Source organism: Octopus sinensis, linkage group LG6 (genome assembly GCF_006345805.1).
Source record: "Octopus sinensis linkage group LG6, ASM634580v1, whole genome shotgun sequence".
NCBI classification, from domain to species: Eukaryota; Metazoa; Mollusca; class Cephalopoda; order Octopoda; family Octopodidae; genus Octopus; species Octopus sinensis.
Genome location: NC_043002.1, coordinates 58,951,071 through 58,978,044, shown reverse-complemented (window position 1 = coordinate 58,978,044; position 26,974 = coordinate 58,951,071). Strand labels below are relative to the sequence as shown.

At 37.2% G+C, this 26,974-nt stretch overlaps 1 protein-coding gene across 2 annotated transcripts in view; it reads left to right on the top strand.

The window, feature by feature from the left end:
- The window catches only part of LOC115213372 (FACT complex subunit SSRP1), a 50,882-nt gene that overhangs the window by 10,671 nt on the left and 13,237 nt on the right, over positions 1 to 26,974 (top strand). Inside the window, exons 1-8 of one of the 2 annotated variants that reach the window (XM_029782316.2) lie at positions 10,417 to 10,605; positions 14,953 to 15,138; positions 16,995 to 17,100; positions 19,164 to 19,443; positions 20,265 to 20,400; positions 21,753 to 21,856; positions 24,206 to 24,334; positions 26,188 to 26,409. In XM_029782316.2, the coding sequence (XP_029638176.1) occupies positions 10,552 to 10,605; positions 14,953 to 15,138; positions 16,995 to 17,100; positions 19,164 to 19,443; positions 20,265 to 20,400; positions 21,753 to 21,856; positions 24,206 to 24,334; positions 26,188 to 26,409 (1,217 nt within the window). In that variant the 5' untranslated portion in view covers positions 10,417 to 10,551. Of the gene's footprint in view, positions 1 to 10,416; positions 10,606 to 14,952; positions 15,139 to 16,994; positions 17,101 to 19,163; positions 19,444 to 20,264; positions 20,401 to 21,752; positions 21,857 to 24,205; positions 24,335 to 26,187; positions 26,410 to 26,974 lie in introns of those variants that run through there. The other variant, XM_036503953.1, reaches the window with a different exon arrangement.

The following is a 26,974-nucleotide window of genomic DNA, read 5'->3' as shown; positions in this document are numbered from 1 at the left end:
TCACCATCCCAGGTTTTCCTGAGTCTACCTCTCCTATGGGTTCCCTCAACTGCTAGGGTGTGACACTTTTTCACGTAGCTGTCATCTCTCTTGCACACCACATCTGATTATATATGTGTGTGTGTGTATATATATATATATATATATATATATATATATATTTATATATATATATTTATATATATATATATATATATTATATATATATATTTATATATATATATATAATATATATATATATATGTAGTGGATCTTGCATGCATGTTAAATTAACACTGCAACAGAACTTTTCCTACAGTGGAACAATGGCTTTTCGGTGATAGCAGTTTTACATTTTCCAGATGCATTTAGCTAGCTAAAATAATGTCTTCATCACTTGACCCTTTCTAACCTCTTCTACTTCACCAAAAGCTAGAATAGAGATAACAAGACCACCAACTAAATCAATTGTTCTCAATGATATATCTATCCTTCCGGATGGTTATATAAGCCAGCACACCCCAAGTAAAAATCAGTTAGTCACCAGTCGGTGATGACTCAACCAAGTTGTCACTTCGGTGGTAACAAAGTCTGGCTGAGCAGCTAGAACCTTGGTCAGAGGGAGAAATGAATTTTACTGTCAGCAACTGTGAAACAACGTCCAACACCCTACAACTCTCACTAGTTCTAATTCTGTCTCTTACAACATCATTCTATCTCTCTCTGTATTTAGAGGACACAAACACAAACTTTACTTATGCTTTTGGATTTATCATAACATGCCCGTCGAGGCAAGGTATTTGTAACGTAATGGTAAATAAATATTTCCTTAAAACTTCATGCATTGTTCATCCTTCTCATCCTACAGTATGCAATTATAACAAAAATTTATCGTTATATATATATATATATATAGAACTATGGATTGTCATAAGGGAGTGGAAAATTTCCATTATTAATAATATAAGGGTAAATAATTTGAAATTAATTATTTACCCTCATATTATTAATAATGAAAAAAATATATATATGTGTGTGTGTGTCTTTGTGTTTGTCCCCCCCACCATTGCTTGCCAACTGATGTTGGTGTGTTTATGTCCCTGAAACTTAGCAGTTCATCAAAAGAGACTGATATGATAAGTCCTGGGATTGATTTGTTCGACTAAAGGCAGTGTTCCAGCATGGCCACTGTCAAATGACTGAAACATGTAAAAGAGAATACAAACATACACAGAAGGTAGCAATTTGAAAAATTGCATACAAGTGGTAGGTGAGATCGAGGGTTGTTATAGTGGCCACAGCATAAGATGTCTGCTTTGGCATTGGCTGGTACTGCTTGTATGAATTGCTTTTTTTGTCCCAGGTAAATGAGTGAAATTGCAGTTACTGTCTATGCATAGTCTCTTGCATTGAGAAAACTGGCATATTTTGGGGTATCATGCGTTTATAGATTTTACTTTATTTGCAGTTGGCAGATTTATCACAGAGCCGTGAGGTATACATTCAAATTGAGGTGGAGAGTGGTGAGAAGAAGGTGTAACACTAATGGTGGCCATAGTTCAAGGCAGCGAGCTGGCAGAAACGTTAGCACGCCAGGCGAAATGCTTAGTGGTATTTCGTCTGCCGTTACGTTGTGGGTTCAAATTCCGCTGAGGTCAACTTTGCCTTTCATCCTTTTGGGGTCGATAAATTAAGTACCAGTTACGCACTGGGGTCGATGTAATCGACTTAATACCTATGTCTGTCCGTGTTTGTCCCCTCTGTGTTTAGCCCCTTGTGGGTAATAAAGAAATAGGTGGTCATAGTTACATGAGTAGAATATTATGGCAATGATGATGATGATGGTAATGATGGGTCAGTTGTAGTATTCAGAGAAAATGAAGACTGTGGATAGCTGCACATTGAAGGGATTTTAATCGGTCATCAATTGTGCTAGTTTTGAGGAGTGGCTGTACTGCTGATCATACTGTTAGTTCAGTAGTATATCTTTCTCTTTTACTCTTTTACTTGTTTCAGTCATTTGACTGTGGCCATGCTGGAGCACCGCCTTTAGTCAAGCAAATCGACCCCAGGACTTATTCTTTGTAAGCCTAGTACTTATTTTATCGGTCTCTTTTGCTGAACCACTAAGTTATGGGGATGTCTACCGGCTGACCATCTTAATAATAATGGTTTCAAATTTTGGTACAGAGCAAGTAGCTTTTGAGGGGAGGGGGAAGTCGATTATATCGATCCTAGTACATGACTGGTACATCCCTGAAAGGATGAAAGGTAAAGTCTACCGTGGGGGAATTTGATCACAGAATGTAAAAACGGATAAAATACTACTAAGAATTTTGGCCTTGCTTAGTAACAGTTCTGCCAGTTCACCACCTTAACCCTTTCGTTACTGTATTTCTGTAGAGATGCTCTATGTTTATTTCAATTACTTTAAATGTAACAAAGAATTTAGTAAAAGAACTTGGTTATCATGAAGCTAGTGTTAAGAACATAAATTGTGACAAAGGTTTGGTGAAAGATTTTAATTCAAAACTTATGAAAACAAGACATTTGTACTCAGAGCCAGAATCGGTTTCAGCCAGGTTGATATCAAAAGGGTTAAGAATTGTTTCTCTATAATATATTTTAACCCTTTTCTTACCATATCTCTGTTGAAATGCTCTGTGTTTCTTTCAATTACTTTAAATGTAACGATGAATTTGATAAAATAACTTAGTTATCATTAAGCTAGTGTTAGGAACATAAATTGTGACTAAGGTTTGGTGGAGGATTTTAATTCAAAACTTATGAAAACAAGACATTTGTACTCAGAACCAGGAGCAGTTTCAGCTGGGTTGGTAACGAAAGAGTTAATAATAAGAATAAGAATTCTAGTGCTATAGAATGCTAACAGAAAAGAGACAGTATAGGCATACCTCAGAAAACATCTCAGAAAATGCCAAAACAATGCCAAAAGCCACAGATTGGGAGAACAAACCTTATCAACTAGATCACCAAGAGAAAGTAACTTCTAATCAATAAATCATTCCCAACAGATGGCAGTGTTTTACCAACAAGAATAGAGAAGCCATGAAAGTACAAAAATTTATGAATAGAAATAACTTGAATTGGGGCCTGAAAACAAAAACAGTCTCTATGATGATGATGATGATGATCATAATAATAATAATCTGGGAATGCATACAATGAGCTTCTTTGCCCTAGATGTACGGAAAAATACTCGGCGAGAAATGGAAGAAAATTTGAAGAAAGAGGGAAAAAAAACAATTATAATAATAATAATCTTTTCTACTCTAGGCACAAGGACCGAAATTTTGGGGGAAGTAGCCAGTCGATTAGATCGACCCCAGAACGCAACTGGTACTTAATTAAACAACCCTGAATGGATGAAAGGAATAATAATAATAATAATAATAATAATAGGTATTTTAAGGTAGTACTTATAGTGGTGGTGGTGGTAGCAACAGCAACAGTGGTGATGGTGGAGCAAAGACTTGTTGCAAGGCTTAAATGATGGAGAGACAAGGGAAATCAGATTGAGGCAAACCCGAGAAAGCGAGTAATATTAGATCGAGGTGTGGAGAGGGTTGGGGAAAGAACTTGAATTTTGAATAGCTTGAAGTTTTGACTCCGCTTTTGAATCTTTGAGTGGGCGGGGACTGTTTATTAGGAAACACAAATTCCCAAGAGAAGTTACTTTTTCAAAAGAATGTGAAGTTACTTCCCTTGCATGAAAAATGTTGAACAAAATGTTTTAACGCAATGAATTGAAATCCTGCTTTTGTCAACTTTGACTTTCGTCCGTCCAGACACCGAGTAAATAAAAGTCCGATCAAGAGCTGATATAGGAACCAATATATTTGATTGTTCATTCTCCAAATATCTATATCCATGTCTCTATATAAGAAAATATTTATGTAAGGGATTGACAAGATACATAATTACTCTTTTAGGTATTCTTACAGGGTTAATCTCTAGGCAACCGGACATAACATCTTTTACATTTGTCAGCCCCTAGAAAAACAGAATATATGTATGTTCGCTCTCTTTTTTTTATATTTAGAGTTAGCTTTGGCCGACCAACTACTTGGTAGCAAGGATCTGAAGAAAAACACAGTGTTTTGTTCATTATCCTCTAAATATTAAGAAGGCTTGCATATTTTTATAATCCCAGATATTGTGATCATTTGTAGAGTATGAAATTAAGGATTTGCGTTCTGTTCCCAAGGGCCCAAGTTCAGCCATACCTTGCTCAAGCTCTTCCTGGACGACACCATATTCACCAAGCGAATGGATAACGGAGAAGCTTCTCCCTTCGGTTTAGAATACAGGTTACTCTATAAGGCGGCGAGCTGGCAGAAACGTTAGCACACCGGGCGAAATGCTTAGCGGTATTTCGTCTGTCTTTACGTCCTGAGTTCAAATTCCGCCGTGGTTGACTTTGTCTTTCATCCTTTCGGGGTCGATAAATTAAGTACCAATTACGCACTAGGGTCGATATAATCGACTTAATCCGTTTGTCTGTCCTTGTTTGTCCTCTCTGTGTTTAGCCCCTTGTGGGTAGTAAAGAAACAGGTATTTCATCTGTCTTTACATTCTGAGTTCATGTTCCGCCGATGTCGACTTTGCCTTTCGGTGTCGATAACTTAAGTGCCAGTTGCATACTGGAGTCGATCTAAGGTGGCCCCTTTCCCCAAAATTTCGGGCCTTGTGCCTAGAGTAGGAAAGTATTCAGATTACTCTGTCGCTTGGTTTATTGCCTCCACCTTGGAGAAGGCGGAGGTATTGATTTCAGTCGTGTTTTTGTTTGTTTGTTAGTCCGTGGATAAGATATTTGGATTTTTTTCTCTGCTGGATGGACTCGGATGAAACTTTCAGCGATGTTTGGCCTCGTGACTGGCACGAACTGATTAGATTTGGGGATAGATTTGGTACCGTCAATGATTCTGGCTTATTTTTCCGGTTTTTATGCTTAGTTTTTGAGAGCGGTCGGGTTCATTTTTAGTATTCTCGTTTGTGGGAGCAGCTGAGTTTATTTCAGATATTCTCATTTTAAAAAATCATCCCCAGCTAATCGTTGAGAGGTCATTGGTGTTGCCTTGGCGGAGGTTTGCGCTCTCAGAGTGCTCTTATTTATATTGTTTTGAATTAATCATGCATTATCTTGAAGTTTAGCGATTTCAATGATGCTATTGTTTAATTTTAAAATGACATTGTAGGGTTGAGGTGAGAGGCCAAATCAGGCCAATTTCAATATAAAATAGATAAAATATTTTGGCCTGATATGGCCGGTTTGACCGTTAAAGGGTCGATAGTTAAGTCACTCAAGTGGGGTAACTCTCAGGAAGGGACGTAATTTAATTTTTGCGTCGGACGGGTGGGAATCAGACCTTTCATTATAAGCAATTGATAAACAAGGCGGAGGTAAAGATCATGGACCGCACCCACTTTGGGATTTTTTTCTCTACAAGAATTCACTATATCGATGGCGGAGATTCCGAATCTGCAAAAAAAAAAAAAAAAAAGCTGCCCGATTTTTCAAGATAATGATCTAATTCTACACTTTGTCAAGTTCAAGAATATAAACATGTTTTTAAGCACAATATACGCGGAGTTAAAAAGATACACTACCTGTCACCAACGCAGCAGGGTCGGCACTATGTGAACCATAGTGCTCTCTCTCCTTAGCATGTAGCTTCCTATCTCGGACACGTGAGCATGTGCACAACAGCCAAACACTGCATCGCTAAAACTATGAAGCTCATAATTCTATACAAGGGATTTTTGTATATTTTTCATAAACTAGGGAATGGCTACTGACATAAAGCTTAAGGATTATATAATGTACAAGTATAAGGAAAGAATTAAAGGGAAAAGGACTCATTATATTGAATGTTATCGATAATATCAAGTGGAAATAGGGGGAGCTGCAGTTTTGCAGTGCCTATACACCAACCGCCACTGCTTCCCACCCTGGCTAAATCAATGCACCAGCACCTTTAAGTGTTTCTTTATTGGCAGCAAGCCACACCATACATAGATAAAAACTGGGCCTTGGGACGGCACATAGACATTTCTCAAACGTTTTGCTTTTGGATAATCCTTGAAATACATCCAATATTCTAGGGGAACCCCTACATTAAAAAAAATTAATAAACGTCTTTATAATAATTTCCTTTTACTTTCATAAAGTTAAATCTCGTAAGATATTAAACAAATAACTTTCTGAAGGGTTTGGTTGTCTTAATCCATCTGACATTACTAATAAGTTTAAAATTTTTCCTTTAAGCCAAAACCTTATTGTGACTAAATTCCTTATTAAGCAATCATTTTCCCCATAGGGTCCCTTTATAATCTACAGATGTCAAGATTTCCCTACACACACACGCACAAAAATGAGCACAAATACGCATGTATGAACTCTTGTGTCCCCTATATCTATTTTTAAAATCAATAGTATTCCCTGTATAAATTTTCCTATGTCACATAGGGCTACTGATCTAACTTCGCATATATACTATATATATATATATATATATATATATATATGAAAAAACAAGTAAAAATAGAAAATGGTAAAATAATTTTATAGTGAACATTTCAGTACCGGTTTCGGTCATTTTGAGACCTTTTCAACTGTAACGATTAAATAATTAAATTTAGAAAAATTAGAAGAAAAGTTTTTTTAAAAGAATATTTCTATAGTAGTGTTCAGATTTAAGTGGCATTCTGCCTTTCTCTGACTCCCTTGTTTGCACTTGTGTGTTCGAGGTAGTTGTGAGTTCTTGGTAGGGTAGTAGAGGGAAGGCTGGTGAGGAAAGGGGGGTGGGAGAATCTGGGAGTGCCCTGATGGTCGTATTTTGAATGGTCAGTGGCGGCTGGCAGTCTCAGTTCAATTCAGGAGAATATTTATATTGACAGGCTTGTTTATAGAATTAGCGTAGGTGTTATACTAAAAAACATTAGTGACAAACTTAAGGGGTAGGGGGTGGAGAAGAAGAAGAAGAAGAAGAAGAAGGAGAAGGAGAAGGAGAAGGAGAAGATGACGATGATGGTGATGGTGGTGATGATTATGACGACGATGATGATGATAACGATGATGATGAAGAAGAAGAAGAAGAAGAAGAAGAAGAAGGAGGAGAAGGAGAAGATGGTGGCGATGATGGTGGCGATGATGATGATGCCGATGATGATGATAACGATGATGATGAAGAAGAAGAGGAAGAAGAAGAAGAAGAAAAAACAGAGAAGGGAGAATATGAATGGGTGTAAATATAGCTATGAAGGGGCTGATTAGTAATGGATTCTATGGAGTGTAGTATTTGTGTGTGTATATATATTTTTTTCTTTTATTCTAAAGTTGAGGTATATTAATTGTTTGTCGTAGACCCGTTAAGAAGTGGCTTGTATTTTGTAATAAAGAGATTTTCTTTACTTATTCGTTGTCTCGAGGTTGTATCGTCCCTAAATTGGTAGAGGGGGAAAATTCTGAAGTTTGGTGTTTTTTTGTTGGCGCAAGTATCTATGTGTTGGCTAAAAGCTATTTTTCTGTTTTGGGGGATTTTTATCTAGGATCTGTGCAGGGCCATTCGTTTACGCAAACCATTTTTTGTTTGGCCTATGTACTGCTCTTGACACCCGGAGCAGGTTAGTGAGTATATTAGGTTCTCCGAAGCACATGTGAAGTTGCTTTTCACTGTAAAACGTTGTCCCTGTTTGAAGGAGAACTCAGAACCCTCGATTAGATAGTCGCATATCCCGCAATTGGGTCTTCCACATTTTTTTACTGTCGGCTTCTGTGTTGAAGAGTGAATTCGGGCTTGTGTAAGGAGACTTTTCATGGATCTAGGCTGTCTTTTGCTTTTTATGATCGTGTGTGTTTGGAGGATTGTGTTCATTCTGTGGTCTTTTTTATACACACACAATATATATACACACACAAATACTACACTCCATAGAATCCATTACTAATCAGCCCCTTCATAGCTATATTTACACCCATTCATATTCTCCCTTCTCTGTTTTTTTCTTCTTCTTCTTCCTCCTCTTCTTCTTCATCATCATCGTTATCATCATCATCGGCATCATCATCATCGCCACCATCATCACCACCATCTTCTCCTTCTCCTCCTTCTTCTTCTTCTTCTTCTTCATCATCATCGTTATCATCATCATCGTCGTCATAATCATCACCACCATCACCGTCATCTTCTTCTCCTTCTCCTTCTCCTTCTCCTTCTTCTTCTTCTTCTTCTTCTCCACCCCCTACCCCTTAAGTTTGTCACTAATGTTTTTTAGTATAACACCTACGCTAATTCTATAAACAAGCCTGTCAATATAAATATTCTCCTGAATTGAACTGAGACTGCCAGCCGCCACTGACCATTCAAAATACGACCATCAGGGCACTCCCAGATTCTCCCACCCCCCTTTCCTCACCAGCCTTCCCTCTACTACCCTACCAAGAACTCACAACTACCTCGAACACACAAGTGCAAACAAGGGAGTCAGAGAAAGGCAGAATGCCACTTAAATCTGAACACTACTATAGAAATATTCTTTTAAAAAAACTTTTCTTCTAATTTTTCTAAATTTAATTATTTAATCGTTACAGTTGAAAAGGTCTCAAAATGACCGAAACCGGTACTGAAATGTTCACTATAAAATTATTTTAGCATTTTCTATTTTTTACTTGTTTTTTCATATATATCAACTCGTGTGTTCCTTTTCACCCTTATACATATATATATATATATATATATATATATATATATATATATATATATATATATATATATATATATATATATATATATATAATATATATATATATATATATATATATATATATATATATATATATATATATATATATATATATATATATGTATGTATATATGTATGTATATATATACGTATATATATGTATATATACATATAAGAGGGATGACCACTAAGTGAACATCCAATAGGCAAGGCCCCAATGATCTGACCACTAAGAAAAGATACTCAAAAATCTTCAAATTTTTTCTATATGCTAGGCCACTGGTTTCAATTGATATTAATGAAATTAATATTTAATTTCTTACCCTTATTGTTTAAATTTTTATATATATATATATATATACACATCCGCCCATCTATCCATGCATACATATCTATATATATGTGTGTGTATGTATGTATGTATATGTATGTATATATATATATGTATATGTATATATATATATAATTATTTCTAGCCCACTCTCTATATATGTACATTGCATGCAAATCGCACAGACATGTGTGTGTATGCATATACACCCCATGTTCGCCAGCGCGCATTTTTTAAATTTTCGTTTACTACACGTTGTTGTACACCTATTACACTATTTTTTTTTTTTGCTCGGGTCAAACACTGGAGTTTAAGGGTCAAGGTCTGACGATGTGAATTTTCCGAGTCCTCTCCCACACCCCACCCCGTCTACGAGTGCGCATTTTTTTTTATATTCGTTCAGAGCAAGTTGTTTTCCACCTATTACATTTTTTTTTTTTTTTTGCTCGGGTCAATCTCTTTAGTTTGACCTTATAATTCTATGCATGCGTGAAACATTGGGTCCGAAACATTAGTAGGGAAAACACTTCTTGTCATAGGCGGATGTGTTTATTTTTTTGAAAAATTGCAACTTTTTTTTTTCAGAATCATAATCTCCGTATTTTTCTACTTGTTTCGCACCCAAAAATTTTTTTAAAAAGGTAAAAATTTAAGAAATTGATGGTGCAGAATCAAAATTTTGAAATTTTTTTTTTTTTTTGCATATTAGGAATCTCCGCCATCGATATAGTGTGTTCCTGTGAAAAAAAAAAGTCCCAAAGCGGGAGCGGTCCATGATCTTTACCTCCGCTAATAAACAAATAAGAGAAAAGGTAGGGAAGTCGATATAAATGAGAAAATCTTATGACGGCATCAAAGCAAAATTAGGGTTTGAAACCAAAAAAAAAAAAAATATTTCAAAAATGCAAAAAAAAAAACAACCCAATAAAAATAAATAAAATAATAAAGGGTCAGATAAAGAGAAAAACCATGCAGAAACGGCAATAACAATAATACAAGCAGGGATCACCTTAAATATCTCCCAACCACTTAAAGTATTTCATATGGTCATTAGGTTTTTATTTAAATTTTTGTACACAGATGTAACTTTATTATTGATATCTAGAAAAAAAAATTTAATGCGATTTTCGTCATCAGCATGCAAAACTACATTATTTGGCAATAATCTGGTGAATATTTTAAATATATTTAGAGGCTGGAAGAAATCTAATAAGATCCCGTAAGGTACACATCAGTTACAGGCTGTAGACCACAGTATTTATGATTCAACCATGTGATGAGTTTACAATGAAAGACAACAACGAAAGAGTAGCGTTATTTCCCGCCATTTCATGTTTCTCCTAACTTCCGGTTCCTGTTGGCGGATGCGGTGTGTGTGTGAATGATTTAAGACCGACTGGACGAAGGAAAAAAAAATTCTCTCTAAACGATCCTCTTAGCGACCGTTGTAGACGTTCAGTCCTTCATTGTACAACATGAGCGATACAATCGAATATAACGATGTTGTACAAGAAGTTCGGGGAGCTTTGGTAAGTTCCACTTTGTTTATTTCCTTTTGTTTATTGTTCGTCATTTCGATAACGGAGAATCGTTCTCTCAGTTTTGTTAATGCTTTAGAAAAACAAGGCCTAAAGATTATGATGTGCGTGTATATAGAGAGGAGTGCCAATTAAAGAAGACTTAAGTTGTATATATATATATATATATATATATATATATACATACAGAGAGGGAGAGAGAAATGTATGCTAGAGATGGTCTAACGTATATAACGCGGATGTATAAAATTTAGATGCATGTGTGTGCATATATATATACACACACATATATGTATATATATATATGCGTTTTATATGTATGTGTGTGTGTATGTGCGCGTGTATGTATCTATAAATATAAGTGTGCGAGGAGAGTGAGATAGATATATACATATAAATGTGTAAGCATGTCTGACTGAGCCTCGCACAATTAATTAAAAAAAAATGTCTCCAGTTCGCCACCTTCACGACCCAGTTTCGATACTTGGTTGTCACTAGTTTATTTACAATATCAGCTATCCTTATTTCCGTTGCCTCTTCTAATAATAAATCTGAGATCGGCCGAAATAATCCTTAAAATGTCCTTTTCTTGACCCCACTAAACCACAAATATTGGTGGATCCATAGATATGAATGTATCAAAGAAAGAATACGCGCGCGAAAGCGCTCGCTCCGGCTTTTATTTTGTGAAAGCTAAATCAATTTTGCCTATTTCGTTCTCTTGAAATAGTTAAAATTGTTAATTAATAGAAATACGATTGTCTCAGTCTCATCCTCCACTCCCTTCTATAGAGTTACGGTTTTATTTCTTACTAGAAGGAAGATTTATTAATTATACGCAAACGAATTAGCAGGGTCGGTAGATTGCTTGAGGAAAATGCCATGCGATAATGTAGTTACTTCCCTTTACAATCTGAGTTCGAATTTCGCTGAGATCAACATTGTCTTTTACCATTCTTGGGTTGATAAAATAAAAGTACAAATCGAGCAATATATCCAAGAAGAGATTGGAATTATATAATCGACAAATCCCATTGTTAATCCTCCATCCCGAATAACTCCATTATTGCTTGTTGTTTGTCAATCACTTCAAACAGAAGTACATGTGGCTTGAGAATTCACACACCATACTATTAGGTTTATGCTGTATTTCGGCTTTTAGTATTATGTCTGTGAATGATCTGGTAAACAAACAATCCTATGCAGACTAGCTGTGGAATTTCTTGTTTTGTTTTTTGTTACTGTATTTTCCGTCATTTTATAATATCCCGACGATCCTTCGATAGTAGTCCACTGTGTCTGCATGAGGAAATGTTATTCACCCACTTTTTCAACCTAACCTTTATATCATGATGAAAGGCTGTGTGGGGTAATGACATCATGTATCAATACCGAAGGATTGTTGATATCCCTCATTCTAAAACCCATGTAATTCGCATTCAAGAGAATTTTTTTTCAAAAATCTGTGCTCTCACCAACCCCTCATTGAGCCTTCAGAATACCCCTCTTCCACCATCCATATTTTTTTCCGTTTCTTCTTTTGTCATTTAATCATGACACATTCCGATGGCATGGAGAGTTATGTTTCAAAAACATGGATGTTTTGCAAAAATGTTTTTATGCGAATTGCGTGTTATTTAACATGTAAGGAATTATAAAACAACAAAAATTTCCCCCAAGAAATTTCAGTTTATGCTTGACTGCTATTTCGAAATCCATCGAATTTTCTATACTGTTTTCTTAGTGACGTTGGAATATTTAAAGACAGTATTATGACGAAAGGGTTCCTGTCCATTCTTTTATGTATTTGTAGTGCAGCACCATCATCATCATCGTTTAATGTCCGCTTTCCATGCTAGCATGGGTTGGACGATTTTGACTGAGGGCTGGCGAACCAGATGGCTGCACCAGGCTCCAGTCTTGATTTGGCAGAGTTTCTACAGCTGGATTTCCTTCCTAACGCCAACCACTCTGAGAGTGTAGTGGGTGCTTTTTACGTGCCACCGGCTACAAGTATCTGCTACTATAGCCCCGGACCAACTAATGCCTTGTGAGTGAATTTGGTAGACAGAAACTGCATGGAAACCCATTGAATGTGTGTGTGTGTGTATATATACATACAGTGGCAGATGCAGGGGTGTTCCCTTTCTAGTTGAGCCGTTGCAAATATAATAAAATTGTTATACGTAAATGGTCTTCTACAACAAAGCATACGTAAAAATGAATCCATTTGTTACACATTGCGATTCCCACCTTTTTTAGTATTTTTTTTTTCTAAAGTTTTGGGCAACACCCAAAACAAAATCCTGGATCTCCATCCCCACTAAAATATATATGTGTGTGTCCATATATATATATATATATATATATATAAATAAAAGTGTGGAGTGAAAGCGCTTACAGAGGCCAAGGTAATGCATGTAAGACTTGAGATTTTTAAAGAAGAATGTTATGATCGAGAAAGTGAATCACAATGACCTTTTTGTGTGCACAGTTTGTGACAGAGCATGCCTTTCTTTTGCTGGTCTCGAATCTCATTTGCGGACCTATGAAAAACGAACCTCCACCAATTATTCTGCCTATATGTCTGTGCACACCTTTCAATGCAATGTATGCCATAAGGTCTGCAAATCTAATGGAGGCCTCAACAGACATCTTAAGATCCACAAGGATCAGTACTTATTTACAGCTGTTGGTGATCCAAATTGGATGTGCAATCTATGTGGGTGTCTTTTCAAAACATTGTTTGGTTTAAAAAGCCACGTACTATTTGACAGTTGGTGTTGGTTTGTTTACATCCCAGAACTTAGTGGTTTAGCAAAAAAGAAAGAAATAAGTGCCAGGTTTTGAAGAATAAATGTACTGGGGTCGATTTGTTTGATTAAAAACAAAAGATGAAAGATGCCTGTCATCATCATCACCGTCATTTAATACCCATTTTCCATGCTGGCATGAGTTGGATGGTTTGACAAGAGCTGGCAAATCAGTGGATTGCACAAAATGTCGGTGTCTTCTGCTTTTGGCTGGGTGCCCCTTCTTAATGCTAACCACTCGGTGTACTAGGTGCTTTTTACGTGGCACTGATACCAGTGAGGTCACCAAATAATTTGCAAGGCAAAGGGGGTGGCTTATATCAGCTGATGAGAAGTTAAAGTATGATAGGGAAACAAGAACAGATGTCTAGTTGTAGACGAACACGTGGCTACCCCTTTCGGAAAAAGAGAGGGGAGATGATGGTGAAAATGTGTCAGGATGTGCCTTCGAGTTACTAGGTATTTGCTCTGTGGGAAGAAGCTGGCTTCCTAGCCACATGGTTCCAGGTTCAGTCCCACTGCATGGCACCATGGGAAGTGTTTTCTATCAGGTCATCCAATTAGTTCTGTCCGAATTTTGAATAAAGAAAACAAATGATCAAATGTAAAACTCTTTTGGTTTCAAAGCAAAGAACTTTGAAATGTCAGTTTCGACCTCTTCCTGGCTTGTGAAAGTTATGTCCCCCAAATGATTCTGTAAGCACATTTTGTTGCATCCGCAGGCCGATATACTCGTATGTACAAAATATAAGAAACCTTTCAATTGTAAAATTTATACAATATTCATATACCTATTTTTGAGACATAGGTTGCTTTTCCACTACAACTTAAAATGTTTAGACTCGAACAGAAATCGTCCAGTAATTGCCATTTGAATGGAAATTTTGTTTTCACTATAAAACACATATTGCTAGGTTTGTACCACCCCCTTGAGACCCAACTCTAGCTGAAAAATATAGTATACCTCATAAGTAATATAAACATCCTAAATTCAGTGGCAGTGTTAATGGAGATGTTATGCATTAATTTAATGTGTTAAACATATCTTTTATTAATGTATGTCAAATAGTGGAGGCGCAATGGCCCAGTGGTTAAGGCAACGGACTCGCGGTCGTAGGATCGCGGTTTCGATTCCCGGGCATTGTGTGTGTTTATTGAGTGAAAACACCTAAAAGCTCCACGAGGCTCCGGCAGGGGGTGGTGATCCCTGCTGTACTCTTTCACCCACTCTTTCTCACACTCTTTCCTCTGTTGGCCTGCTCGCTTAGCCAGCGGGGTGGCGTCATCTGAAGGCTAAAACAATGCGAACGCATTGTGACCAGCGATGTGTAACTACATCTGATGGACTGGTCGGAAGAAAATATCAAATTATACATAGATATATACAAGATTTACACAGATATAAAAGTCAGAACTTGTGGTCTGCTCACAGACCTTTTCATTGGAAATTTTTGTCCACCACACTAAAATGTTTCCCCACCTCTGGACTAAAAGGGTTAATGCAATCTCATGTTTTGTTGTTTAGAATCCTGGCAAATTAAAACTTCAAAGAGAAAATGTGGTGTTCAAGAACTTAAAGACTGGTAAAGTCGATCAATATTCAAGCAGTGATATTGAATCTGTCTGTTGGCTGAAACGTGCCTGTGGCAATTGCCTCAAGATTATACTTCAAAGTGGAATAATACACCGCTACGATGGAATACGAGAATCAGTAAGTTTATGTTATTTTTATTATCATAATTATTATTATTATTTAACTATTGTTTATGTTAGTTTGTATCAGGTGTGGGTTGGTCATGTGGCTCGGATGTTGAGCAACCAACTCCCAAAGACAGTTTTCTTCAGTGAGATCAAGACTTGAGGTAGGCCTTGTGGACATCCAAAGCTTCATTTCCATGATCATCTTGAGCAGTTTCTCATTTTCTGTACTGTCACCCCCAATCAGTTTGTGGCCCTGGCTGTTAATCAGAAGGCTTGGAAATCTGTATGCTGCTGGAGTAGAGAGCTTCCAAACCAGACACTAGTGACTGCATGAAGAGAGGAGGAGATATCACCATCTACTCCTTGAGGCTGTTGTTCAGTCTCACCATCAGTGCCACAGGATCTGTGTATCTCATATTGGTCTTATCAGTCACATTTGCTCCCATGAGAAACAATGTGCTGGAGGTGTAGAAGAATGTCTTGGATCAACGCTGCTATCACCTATGAGTTGTAATGTGTTATTAAGCTGTTTTACAGTTTATTAAATTGTATATTATGATTTCAATGTATGCTATGTATTTTATTAAATGTAAGCGGTGGGAGATTAAATGTAGGAATGAGAGATGATAGATTGGAATAGAAGTAAATGTTATGAATGAACAAGAGTGAAGTAAAGATTATTTGCCAACATAACATGGCAGTCCCGGTTTAGAACGAATGTTGCTGTAATTTAGCCTCAGAAGACATCATCTCCAGCTGGCTATACGACACGATTTGTGTCGTATAGCCAGCTGGAGATAATGTGAAAAATCCAGCAACCCCACTCAGCTCAAAACAGTATCCTAAATCGGGACTGCCATGTTATGTTAGCAAACAATCTTTATGCCAAAGTACTGTTGCTGAATATATTGTGAGATTTACAAATAGTAATTTTCTAATTTATAAATCAGTGACTAGTTGTCACTTTGAAAACTATATATTTTGAATGGGAATTTGGCAGCGCCATCTCTAGCCGAACAATTATTCTGTGCTGATGAAGGGAAATAACCCGGAAATCGTGATACACAGATATTGTTGTGAGATTTACAAATAGTAATTTTCTATGTGTGAAATAGTTGAAGGTAATAAGAATAAAAAGTAGGTGTCTATAGAAATGGCTCAGGAGAGAGGAGGTGATGACTTGCAGTGCAGGAAAAGGATGAAGAGCAGCAAAATAATACTAAAAGTGTAGGTCAGTAGTTCTCAACCATTTCTTATCTGTGGATTCCCCCCACCTTTTTTTTTTATATATTTTAATCTGGTGGATCCCCCTCATCACTATTTGATATTTAAAAACTAGTTTTAATATACTTCTTTCAAATTCCCATTTTTTTTTTCACCTGTGCTGGTGGCATATAAAAGGCACTGTCCAAACATGGTTGATGTCAGGCCCGCCTGAGTGGCTCCTGTTCTGGCGGCATGTAAAACGCACCATCCGAACGTGGCCAATGCCAGTACCCCCTGACTGGCCCCTGTGCTGGTGGCACGTAAAAAGCACTATCTGAACATGATTGATGCCAGGCCTGCTTGGCTTGATGGGTCTTTTCAAGCACAACATAATGCCAAAGGTCTTGGTCATTGCCTCTGTGAGGGCCAGCACTTGAAAGGAACTCAGCCACTTTGCCTTCGTGAGGCCCAATGCTTGAAAGGTGCTCTTTATGTGCCACTGGCACAAGTGCCTGTTATATAACACCAGCATTGGCTTGACGAATCTTCTCAAGCAAATATATTCATAGATAATCTGTTAGCAAAATATTCAAGACATAAGCCAATAAATGTGATATATATATATATATATCTTTGACATTGCTTTCTGGTTTTGTTCAGGAATACGACAAATTGTCATCATTTGTTATGAAACATTATGATACCACCTTGGAGAAAGTAGATTGTTCTGTTAGAGGCTGGAACTGGGGTGTGACCCGTTTTAGAGGTGAGTTTTTTTTTGTTTGTTTTACAAATGTTTATTTACATTTCTAATATGAGTTGTAAACTTCCAGATTTTTGCAGTTCAATTTTTTCAATTTCTACCAGTTTTTTTTTTTTTTCTAGAATTTATCTTAATTTTAATTTTCAGAATCTAAAATAATTATTTTCAGTTTTGTGAAGGCCATGGCTTGGTGGTTAGGGTGTTGCATTCGCAATCACTAGATCTTGAGTTCAATTCCTGGACCAAGTGATGCCCTCTGTTCTTGAGTGAAACACTACATTTCATGTTGCTTTAGTCAGGTGTTCCCAAACTTTTTCAGGCTGTCATCCCCTCGATACCCAGGCCACATTCCTAGCACCCCCTCCTTCCCCACCACAAATATAGAATCGTTAGCACGCCGGGCAAAATGCTTAGCGGTATTTCCACCAAGGTTGACTTTGCCTTTCATCCTTTTTGGGGTCGATTAAATAAGTACCAGTTACGCACTGGGGTAGATATAATTGACTTAATCCCTTTGTCTGTCCTTGTTTAGCCCCTTGTGAGCAATAAAGAAATAAATATAGACCACTTCCTACAGCAAATTCAAAGCAACTGTATTTCCAAATAAAACTTAAACCTAATTAACCTATTAATATTTTAGATTTTACATCTATCACCCCATTATCATCCTCATGGATCTTTCCACCACCCCCAAGGGTCAGTACTTCCCACTTTGGGAACCACTGCTCTAGTCTACTCAGTTATAAATGGGTAACCCTGACAAACTAGCTTTCAGTCAGGGCAAATGTTGACCTGCTTTAATCAAGCTAAAACAATGCAAAAGTGCATTGTGACCAGCGATGTATAACAACATCCAAGAGTCTGGTTGATGATGCAATTTCCAGTTTTAATATTAGTAAACAATTTGGATTTTTCGTATTCGGTTTGCAAGATTCTTGATGTGAACTCGTTGGAGTAGCAGGAGTATGTCATTAATGAGGTTGAAAAATGGTGGCAAAGGGATTGATTAATCTAGCTGACTGATGACTGATTGATTAACCAAACAATTAATCAGATAATTAATTAGGTAAATGGTTAACCAATGGACAAATAATCCTTTCTACTACAGGAACAAGGCTTCAAATTTGCGAAGAGGGAAATAAGTGAATAACATCGACTCCCCCCCCAGTTTTCAGCTGGTACTTATTTCATCATCCCCAAAAGGATGAATGGCAAAGTCAACTTCAGTGGAATTTGAACTCAGACTGTAAAGATGGATGCAATGCCTTTATTCATTTTGCCTGACGTGCTAACAATTCTACCAGCTCACCACCTTGACAAATACAATTCTCTTTCACACTCTCATGAGCTTTCCACCCCACTCATCCCCTCCAATCCTTGGTTCCATTTATATACACCTCCCAGTAACTGGAGTGTATTCCACCCCATCACATTATTCTCTATCATCTCTTTTCTCTCTCTCTCTCTCTCTGCTAAGGTTTCGCATTCACTGAAAAACTGTTTCTGTCTCTCTATTCACACTCTAACCCTTCATCACTTGGCAGCGGGGTTCTTATCTTGTAAGTTACCTGTAACTTTGCTGTTGCCACATAAAACCTGCCAGGGTTGCAGCGAATATTCTGCTCAATACTACAGATTTGCTTGTCAGTTGCTAGTCCTTAACCAATTGAGCATGTCCCTTACATTTATCTCAAGCAGGAGTAGTGGGGGAGCATCATTGCCATGTGTTAAGAGGGATTCTTTGGGGTTTGAATAATTCACTCCTGGAAACATGAGTGTTTTATTCATCATTCTTAAACAACCCTTGTTCAGAGACCTTTTGTGTGGGATGTGCTACGATCTGAAGAAAGTTCTAGCTGGGCCCTCCCTACATGGTCATGTGCTGTTTATCTTGATATGAGGTCACCATGTCATACAGATAGTTGTGATGAATGTATCCATCATGACTACCCTTATCAGATGGTCAGTCATGATGGGTATATTGGACTTCATATATTTGTACCCCACTGTCATTTTGACGGCATGCACTTCTCTCTCACTCAATAATAATGTTCTCCTTTTTACAGGTAATGCCCTCAATTTTGAAGTTGAGAAAAACATGGCTTTCGAAATTCCTTTGACCAATGTCTCACATGCAACAACAAACAAAAATGAAGTCACTTTGGAATTTCACCAGAACGATGATGCTGCTGTGTCGTTGATGGAGCTGCGCTTTCACATCCCATCTGAACTGGAAAAGGATGTCGTGCAAGACTTCTACAAAAATGTCATGTCCAAAGCAGACATTATCCAGGCTACAGGCGATGCTATTGTTACATTCGATCAAGTACAATGTCTTACACCCAGGTATATTGATTTCTATGTAGCTCAAACTCATATCACATATCTTACCTGCAGTTGTCACACCTGTGACTGTTTGTAGCTTAGCATGACTTGATTAGTTTTCTCCACACTGGTTGGTTTTTCACTTGAGTTTGCCATTTATCATAATCTATTCCTTTCCACTTCATTTTCCATTTTGCAGTATTTTTCAATCTTAGTCTAAGTCTTCCGCAGTTTCTTTTTCAAATTACTATCACTCTGTTTGGCAAGATCAAGAACGAAGAGATCTTCCGGTATGCTGATCTACCCCTGATGATGGAAATCCTCATTGATAGAAATTTACTTTGGTTGGGACATGTACACAGGAAAGACAGCAACAGACTCCGTAGACAACACACACACACACTCTCTCTGTCTCTTATGCAGCCCAGCCCATTTAAATTTTGCTCTGATTATCCAAACACTGCATGTTCTTTGCTAAGTACTATCTGCCCATCCACAATAACAGAGGTCAGTAAGATGTCAGTATTGACCCATGGGACACTACAAGACGTTCATAAACACTTGGAATTATTCTGAGCATTAAGGATGCGTCTTTACATGGCACCAGCACCAGTGAGGTCTGTTTTGGCATGTTTTTTTTTACAGCTGGATGCCCTTCCTAATGCCATCTTTACATAGTGAACTGGGTGTTTTTTACATGGCACTAACAAGTTCTACTTTGGCATAGTTTTAGCTGGATGCTCTTCCAAATGCCAACCACTTTACAGTGTGGATGCATGTATATATGTATTTCTGTAAATTGCTTGCTCTCATCTAATTTCTTTTTTTCTTTCTGTTTCCAGAGGTCGATATGATATCAAGATCTACCCTACATTTCTCCAACTCCATGGTAAAACATTTGATTACAAAATTCCTTATGCCACTGTACTTCGGCTTTTCTTACTTCCACACAATGACAGACGACAGATGTTTTTTGTGGTAAGTGGTTTGGCCCCTTATGTCCATCTTTATAATTTCATGATAACTTTTTATGTAATATCTATTTCTTTATTGCCCACAGGGGGCTAAACATAGAAGGGACAAACAAAGGGTTTAAGTCGATTACATCGACCCTAGTGCATAACTGGTACTTATTTAATCAACCCTGAAAGGATGAAAGGCAAAGTCAACCTCAGCAGAATTTGAACTCAGAATGTAATGGCAGACAAAATACTGCTAAGCATTTTGCCCAGTGTGCTAACGATCCTGCCAGCTTGCTGCTCTTTATATGTAGTATCATCATCATCATCATTGTTTTATCTTCCACTTTTCCATGCTTGCTTGGATGAGGCAGATTTCCTACGACTGGATGCCCTTTCTTTTGCCAACCAAGAAGCACCAAGCTGTGAAGTGGTTGTCATCCAACCATTGAAACCAAGCCACGCAACTCTGCAGCTTTCCAGCTCCAGTCAAAAATGTCCAACCCATGCCAGCATGGAAAACAGATGTTACATGATGATCATGATGGTGATAATGATAGCCAACATGTTTTCCTGGAAGATTGCTAAGGAAGGATATCGCTTGCATAGTGGTGGCACTCACAAGTATCACATGATGTGAAGTCATAGAGATAGTAACATATACACACAAACACATTTTCATACATATACATGACAGGCTTCTTTCAGTTTCCACCTGCCAAATCCACTCACAAGGCTTTGGTTGGCCCAAGGCTATAGTAGAAGACACTTGCCCAAGTGCATTATTTGACGGATATTTGTCCTCATCTTGTTTGTTGTTAACACATTTCGGCTGATATATCCTCCATCCTTCATCATTTGTCTTGGGGAAATTTCAAACCTGGGTTCTCATTCCTAAGGTATTTCTCGATGTTATTATTATTCAAGTCACGGGCATATGGTGTAGCGGTTAAGAGTGCTGGCTACTAACCCCAAGATTCTGAGTTCGTTTCCAGGCAGTGACCTGAATAATAATAATAATAATAATATAATAATAATAATAACATCGAAAAATACCTTAGGAATGAGAACCCAGGTGCGAAATTTCTCCAAGACACCTGGTGAAGGCTGGAGGGTATATCAGCCGAAATGTGTTAACAAGAAACAAGATGAAGACAAATATCCGTCAAATGTAAACAATGTAAATAATGCTCATAATTCCTCATCTCTTAAATGTAGAACTATACTTGGCCGAGGTGCTACATAGTGGGCACTGAACCCAGAACCATGTGGTCTGGAAGCAAACCTCTTGACCACGCCAACCCTGTTGTTAAATGTAAACCAGTAACAATATAACCCATGGTCTTTCTATTTGTGATCTTTGTCTTTCAGGTCAGCTTGGATCCACCTATAAAGCAAGGTCAGACGCGTTATCACTTCCTTATTTTACTTTTTAACAAAGACGACGAGATGACCACAGAACTAGCCTTATCAGAGTAAGTATGCTTGTTCCTAAAGATTTGGTTTTGGAATCAAACGTTCCCTCTCTCATTTTAATTTACGTCTTTTTGTGCAGATATGAATTGAATTTGTTTACAATATATTGAATTCTTACTTATCTTGGCCTTGTGTCTTCATACCTGGGCAGAGCACAAACATTCTGATAATTAACATCACAACTTCTTTTCATTTCTTCTGCCCCAAGGCACTTTTTGCCATCATCACACAACTCTTTCACTCTGCACTTAATTTTAATTTATTATCTCTTGTGCTCCATGGACAAAGCACTGACACAGGTACTTTTTACATGGCACCAGCATCAGCAGGGTTGCCAAATAACTTGCAAAACAAAGACTACTTAGTTGAAAGGGTAGGGGTGGAACTGAGGGACATTGCTGTGTGCCAAGCAAGAGGATAGTGTGATAGAGGGACAGAATATAATAGTTGTCTTACTATAGGGGAGATATTTGGCTACCCCAGGAGTGGAAGAGGAGAGAGAGTTAGAGAAAGATGGAAACAGGTGAGAGAGAGAGAAATAAATGGTGCTGAAGATGTATTGGAACCTACCAACAATGTAGAGGGGTATAAGTAGTACAGAGGGGTTCCATAACAGTGTGATGTATATTTATAATGCTTGCCTCATTTCTCTCCAGTCTACAAATCAATGCTTAACCCTTTCGTTACTGTATTTCTGTTGAGATGTTCTGTGTTTCTTTCAATTACTTTAAATATAACAACGAATTTAGTAAAATAACTTAGTTATCATTATGCTAGTGTTAGGAGCATAAATTGTGACCAAGGTTTGATGGAAGATTTTAATTCAAAACTTATCAAAACAAGACATTTGTACTACAGAGTCAGAGACTGTTTCAGCCGGGTTGATATCAAAAGGGTTAAGAATTGTTTCTCTATTATATATTTTAACCCTTTTCTTACCATATTTCTGTCAAGATGCTCTGTGTTTCTTTCAATTACTTTAAATATAACAAAGAATTTAGTAAAATAATTTTTTTACCATTAAGCTAATGTTAGGAGCATAAATTGTGACTAAGGTTTGGTGAAGGATTTTAATTCAAAACTTCTGAAAACAAGACATTTTTATTACAGAGCCTGAGGTGGTTTCTGCTGGGTTTGGTAATGTCCACATTTCACTACCATTCAGCACCATACATGAAACAGTTTTACCTTTTGCACATAAAAATTCCTTGGCACCAGGTCATTTCTGTAGTCAGTCAGAACTCTGGTCAAAGTCATTCCATCTGTGACCATCTCAGTTACATTTTTCATTTAATCCAGGAGTGTCATATCCAATGTGTTGTACCCTTCCATTTTTAAGACAGATATTTGAGGAGATTAAGCCAGAATTTTGTGTGGTTTTGAGCATTTAGGATAGTGGTTCTCGACCATTTTCTACCTATAGGATCCTTTTGAATCCTATCTTACGCAGGTGGACCCTTATAGCCATACAATGTTTAAATAATCCAATAGTATTTTTATAATTAAATATCAGAAGAATTTTATATAAAATATTGTTAAAAAGAATTATTTTTTCTGTTGAATAAGTGTAACCAATTTATTGCTGATGAATTTCATGAACAAAATCTTACAACCCCTCATGGGTCATATGGCCCTTGTTGAAGACCATTGGTTCGGGGCTTCTTAATTCTAAGTGGCTAAAATTATCTGCTACATATAATGATCTAACTGATATTTTCGTCATCATCATTTAACGTCAGTTTTCCATGTAGGCATGGGTTGAACAGTTTGATAGGAGCTAGCAAGCTGGAGAGCTGTGTCAAGCTCCATCATCATCATCATTTAACATCCATTGTCTATGTTGGCATGGGTTAGACGGTTTGAGCAGGCTGGCCAGTTAAGTTAGAAAGCTGCACCAGACTCCAGTCTGATTTGGCATGGTTTTCTATGACTGGATGCCCTTCCTAACACCAAACACAGTGACATGGGCGCCAATTTGTGTGACTGTTCAGCTTGATGGGTCTTCTTCTCGGGCACGATGCAATGCCAAAGGTTTTGGTCATTGCCTCCATGAGGCCCAATATTCAAAAGCAACTCAGCCACTTTGCTGCTGTGAGGCCCAATGCTTGATTTTGGCAAGGTTTCAATGGCTGGATGCCCTTCCTAACACTAACCACTTTACAGAGTGTGTTGGATACTTTCTATATAGCACCAGCGCCGGTGCCCTTTACATGGAACCAGCCTGGATTTCAATCCAATAAACAGTGCAGAGCCAAGTTTTTTTTTTTTGTCATTCATGAATCCAAAACTTGAATTATTTTCATATTTATTTTGTTTTTTATTGTTTTATTTTTCTTTCTTATTCAAAGAGAAGAAATACAGAAGAAATATGAAGGAAAATTAACCCGTGAGATGTCTGGTACAGAGTATGAAGTCATTAGCAAAATTTTCAAAGCTGTTGTTAACCGTAAAATTACTGTTCCAGGTGTTTTTGTCAGGTGAGTTCTAAACAGCCCTCCTTTTTGTTCTTTGCACATCTGTGGAAAAATGACATGGTGTTGACTTATGAAAAACATTTAATATACCTTTTAGTATATTATGGTTGCCTAACGAAATACAGTGTGCCTATGAGTCATTAATATTTATGTACCAACTTCCAGGAATGTGTTTAATGTGTAAAGTTGATATATCCAATAATCTTTTCTACTCTAAACACAAGGCCCGAAATTTTTTGGGAGGGAGCCAGTCGATTACATTGACCCCAGTGCATAAATGGTACTTAATTTATCAACTCTGAAAGGATGAAAGACAAAGTCGACTCTAGTGGCATTTGAATTCAAAACATGAAGACAGATGAAATACCACTAAGCATTTCACCCAGTGTGTTAATGATTCTGCCAGCTCACTGCCTTTGGTATATCTAATGATGTTACACCACTGTATTTAGTAGCTATTTAAGCAATATTGTTCTTGGATGATAACCCTTTTTTTTTTTACCATATTTCTGTTGAGATGCTCTGTGTTTCTTTCAATTAATTTTAAATATAACACAGAATTTAAAAAATAATTTATTATAAAAATAATTTAGCTATCATTAAGCTAGTGTTAAGAACATAAATTGTGACTAAGGTTTGGTGGAAGATTTTAATTCAGAACTTTCAAAAACAAGACATTTGTATTACAGAACTAGAGGCAGTTTCAGTTGGGTTGATATCAAAAGGGTTAAGGGGTCAGAAAGTTTCCAATGAAGGAGCAAAATCATATATGCGCATTACCCTTTTTTCATCTTCAGTCTCTCTCTCTCTCTCTATCCACTCAGTCGAAGTTGACTCTCGGTCACTAGTTGGATCAGTGTCCTCCAGTCAGTTCTATCCTGGGCCGCTTCTTTCAGATTGGCTATGTCCATTCCAGTATCACTCTTGATGGTGTCAAGCCAGCGAGTTCTTGGTTGGCCTCTTCCTCTCTTGCCACTGACCATTCCGAGCATGATGTCTTCCAGGGATTTTCTCATAATATGACCGAAATATGCCAATCTATGCTTGGTGATCCTAGCTTCTAGCGACATTTTCGGCCTTATATGCTTAAGAACTTCAGTCTCATTGTTTGTTTATATCTGATGTCTCAGATATGAAATGCCATAACAAGAGTCAGTGCTGGCTATAATTCCTATAGAACAGCAGTAGAGATTACCTTGACATGCTATTCTTTCTGGTTTATATCCATTTATGATGTATTGTGTCTGTGATAGTTTATTACTTTTAATCTCTTATGACTATAATTAAGATATTTGAGGAATTTTTAAATGTTTATATATATATATATTTGTGTGTGTGTGTGTATATATATAATAGAAATATGTTACAAAAAGAAAATAGAAACTACATGTGGTAATGTAAGGGGAAAGTAAGAGGAAAAATAAGCGAAAATGCATATTGGAAATCAAAAAAAGTAAAGGCTTTTTATGAAAAGAAACGATTGATATATACAGTTAGATGAACTGAGGTAGGAATAAAAGTAATAAAAGTCATTATTGTGAATTGTTAAAGAGGTTCAAAGGTATACCGGTTTCGTAAAATTACTGTTCACTGGCTTTGAATGTGCACTGATTACCAAACGGTGTCGGGTTTATTAGTCCCTGAGTAAAAAAAATTTGTAAGGGAGGTAAGTAGTTCTTGATTTGGTGCAATTAGGGCAGATACAATACAGTAATGTGAATGGTGTATGGAACGTATGGGGGTTAGTGGTATTAATTGAAGGGTTAGTATATATATATATATATATTCATTCCATCCATGTTGGTATTTCTGGATTTAGATGAAATTAAAATAATGTATTTTCTGTTGTTTTACAGCCAAAAAGGAGACCAGGCGATTGGTTGTTCTTACAAAGCAGCTACAGGTTTATTGTATCCATTGGAAAGAGGACTAATCTTTGTTCACAAACCTCCCATTCACATTCGATTTGATGAAGTCTCTTCTGTTAACTTTGCCCGAAGTGCTGGCAGCACTAGGTCCTTTGATTTTGATGTAGAAACCAAGTCTAGTAATACTTACACGTTTGTTGGTATTGAAAAGTAGGTTGGGCTTTTTGTATTTTTTATTATTGTTGAGTGAGAGAGCAATGCATGGCATCAAAGTGACACTGGGGTAAAATATACGAAGCCCAGTATACGCATCATGACTACCTGTCTGATAAGAGTGCACCAGGCACATGCATCACAATCATGTGCACTACCTGATCTCATATCAAAGTAAACAGTGCATGACCTCGCAAGTGGGGCCCAGTTAGAATTTTCTTCAGGTAGAGTAGCCCATCCTGCTCAAATGGTTCTTCAATAAGGGTTGTTTAAGGATGTTGAATGAAACGCCCATGTTTCCAGAGGTGAATTATCCAAACTCCAAAGAATTCCTCTCAACATCTGGTTATGATGCTCCCCAACTACTTCTGCTTGTCATCAGAGATGCACATATCGTCAGCCACCAAGGGACATGTTCAACTGGTGAAGGTCAAATAACTGACAAGCAAATCTGTGGTATTAAGCAGAATATTTGCCGTATTCCATCTTTTATACCTAGAGAAAACAATGTACAGGATAATACTTCACTTCCAATCAGTTAAGTCCTGCATCAGGGCATTAT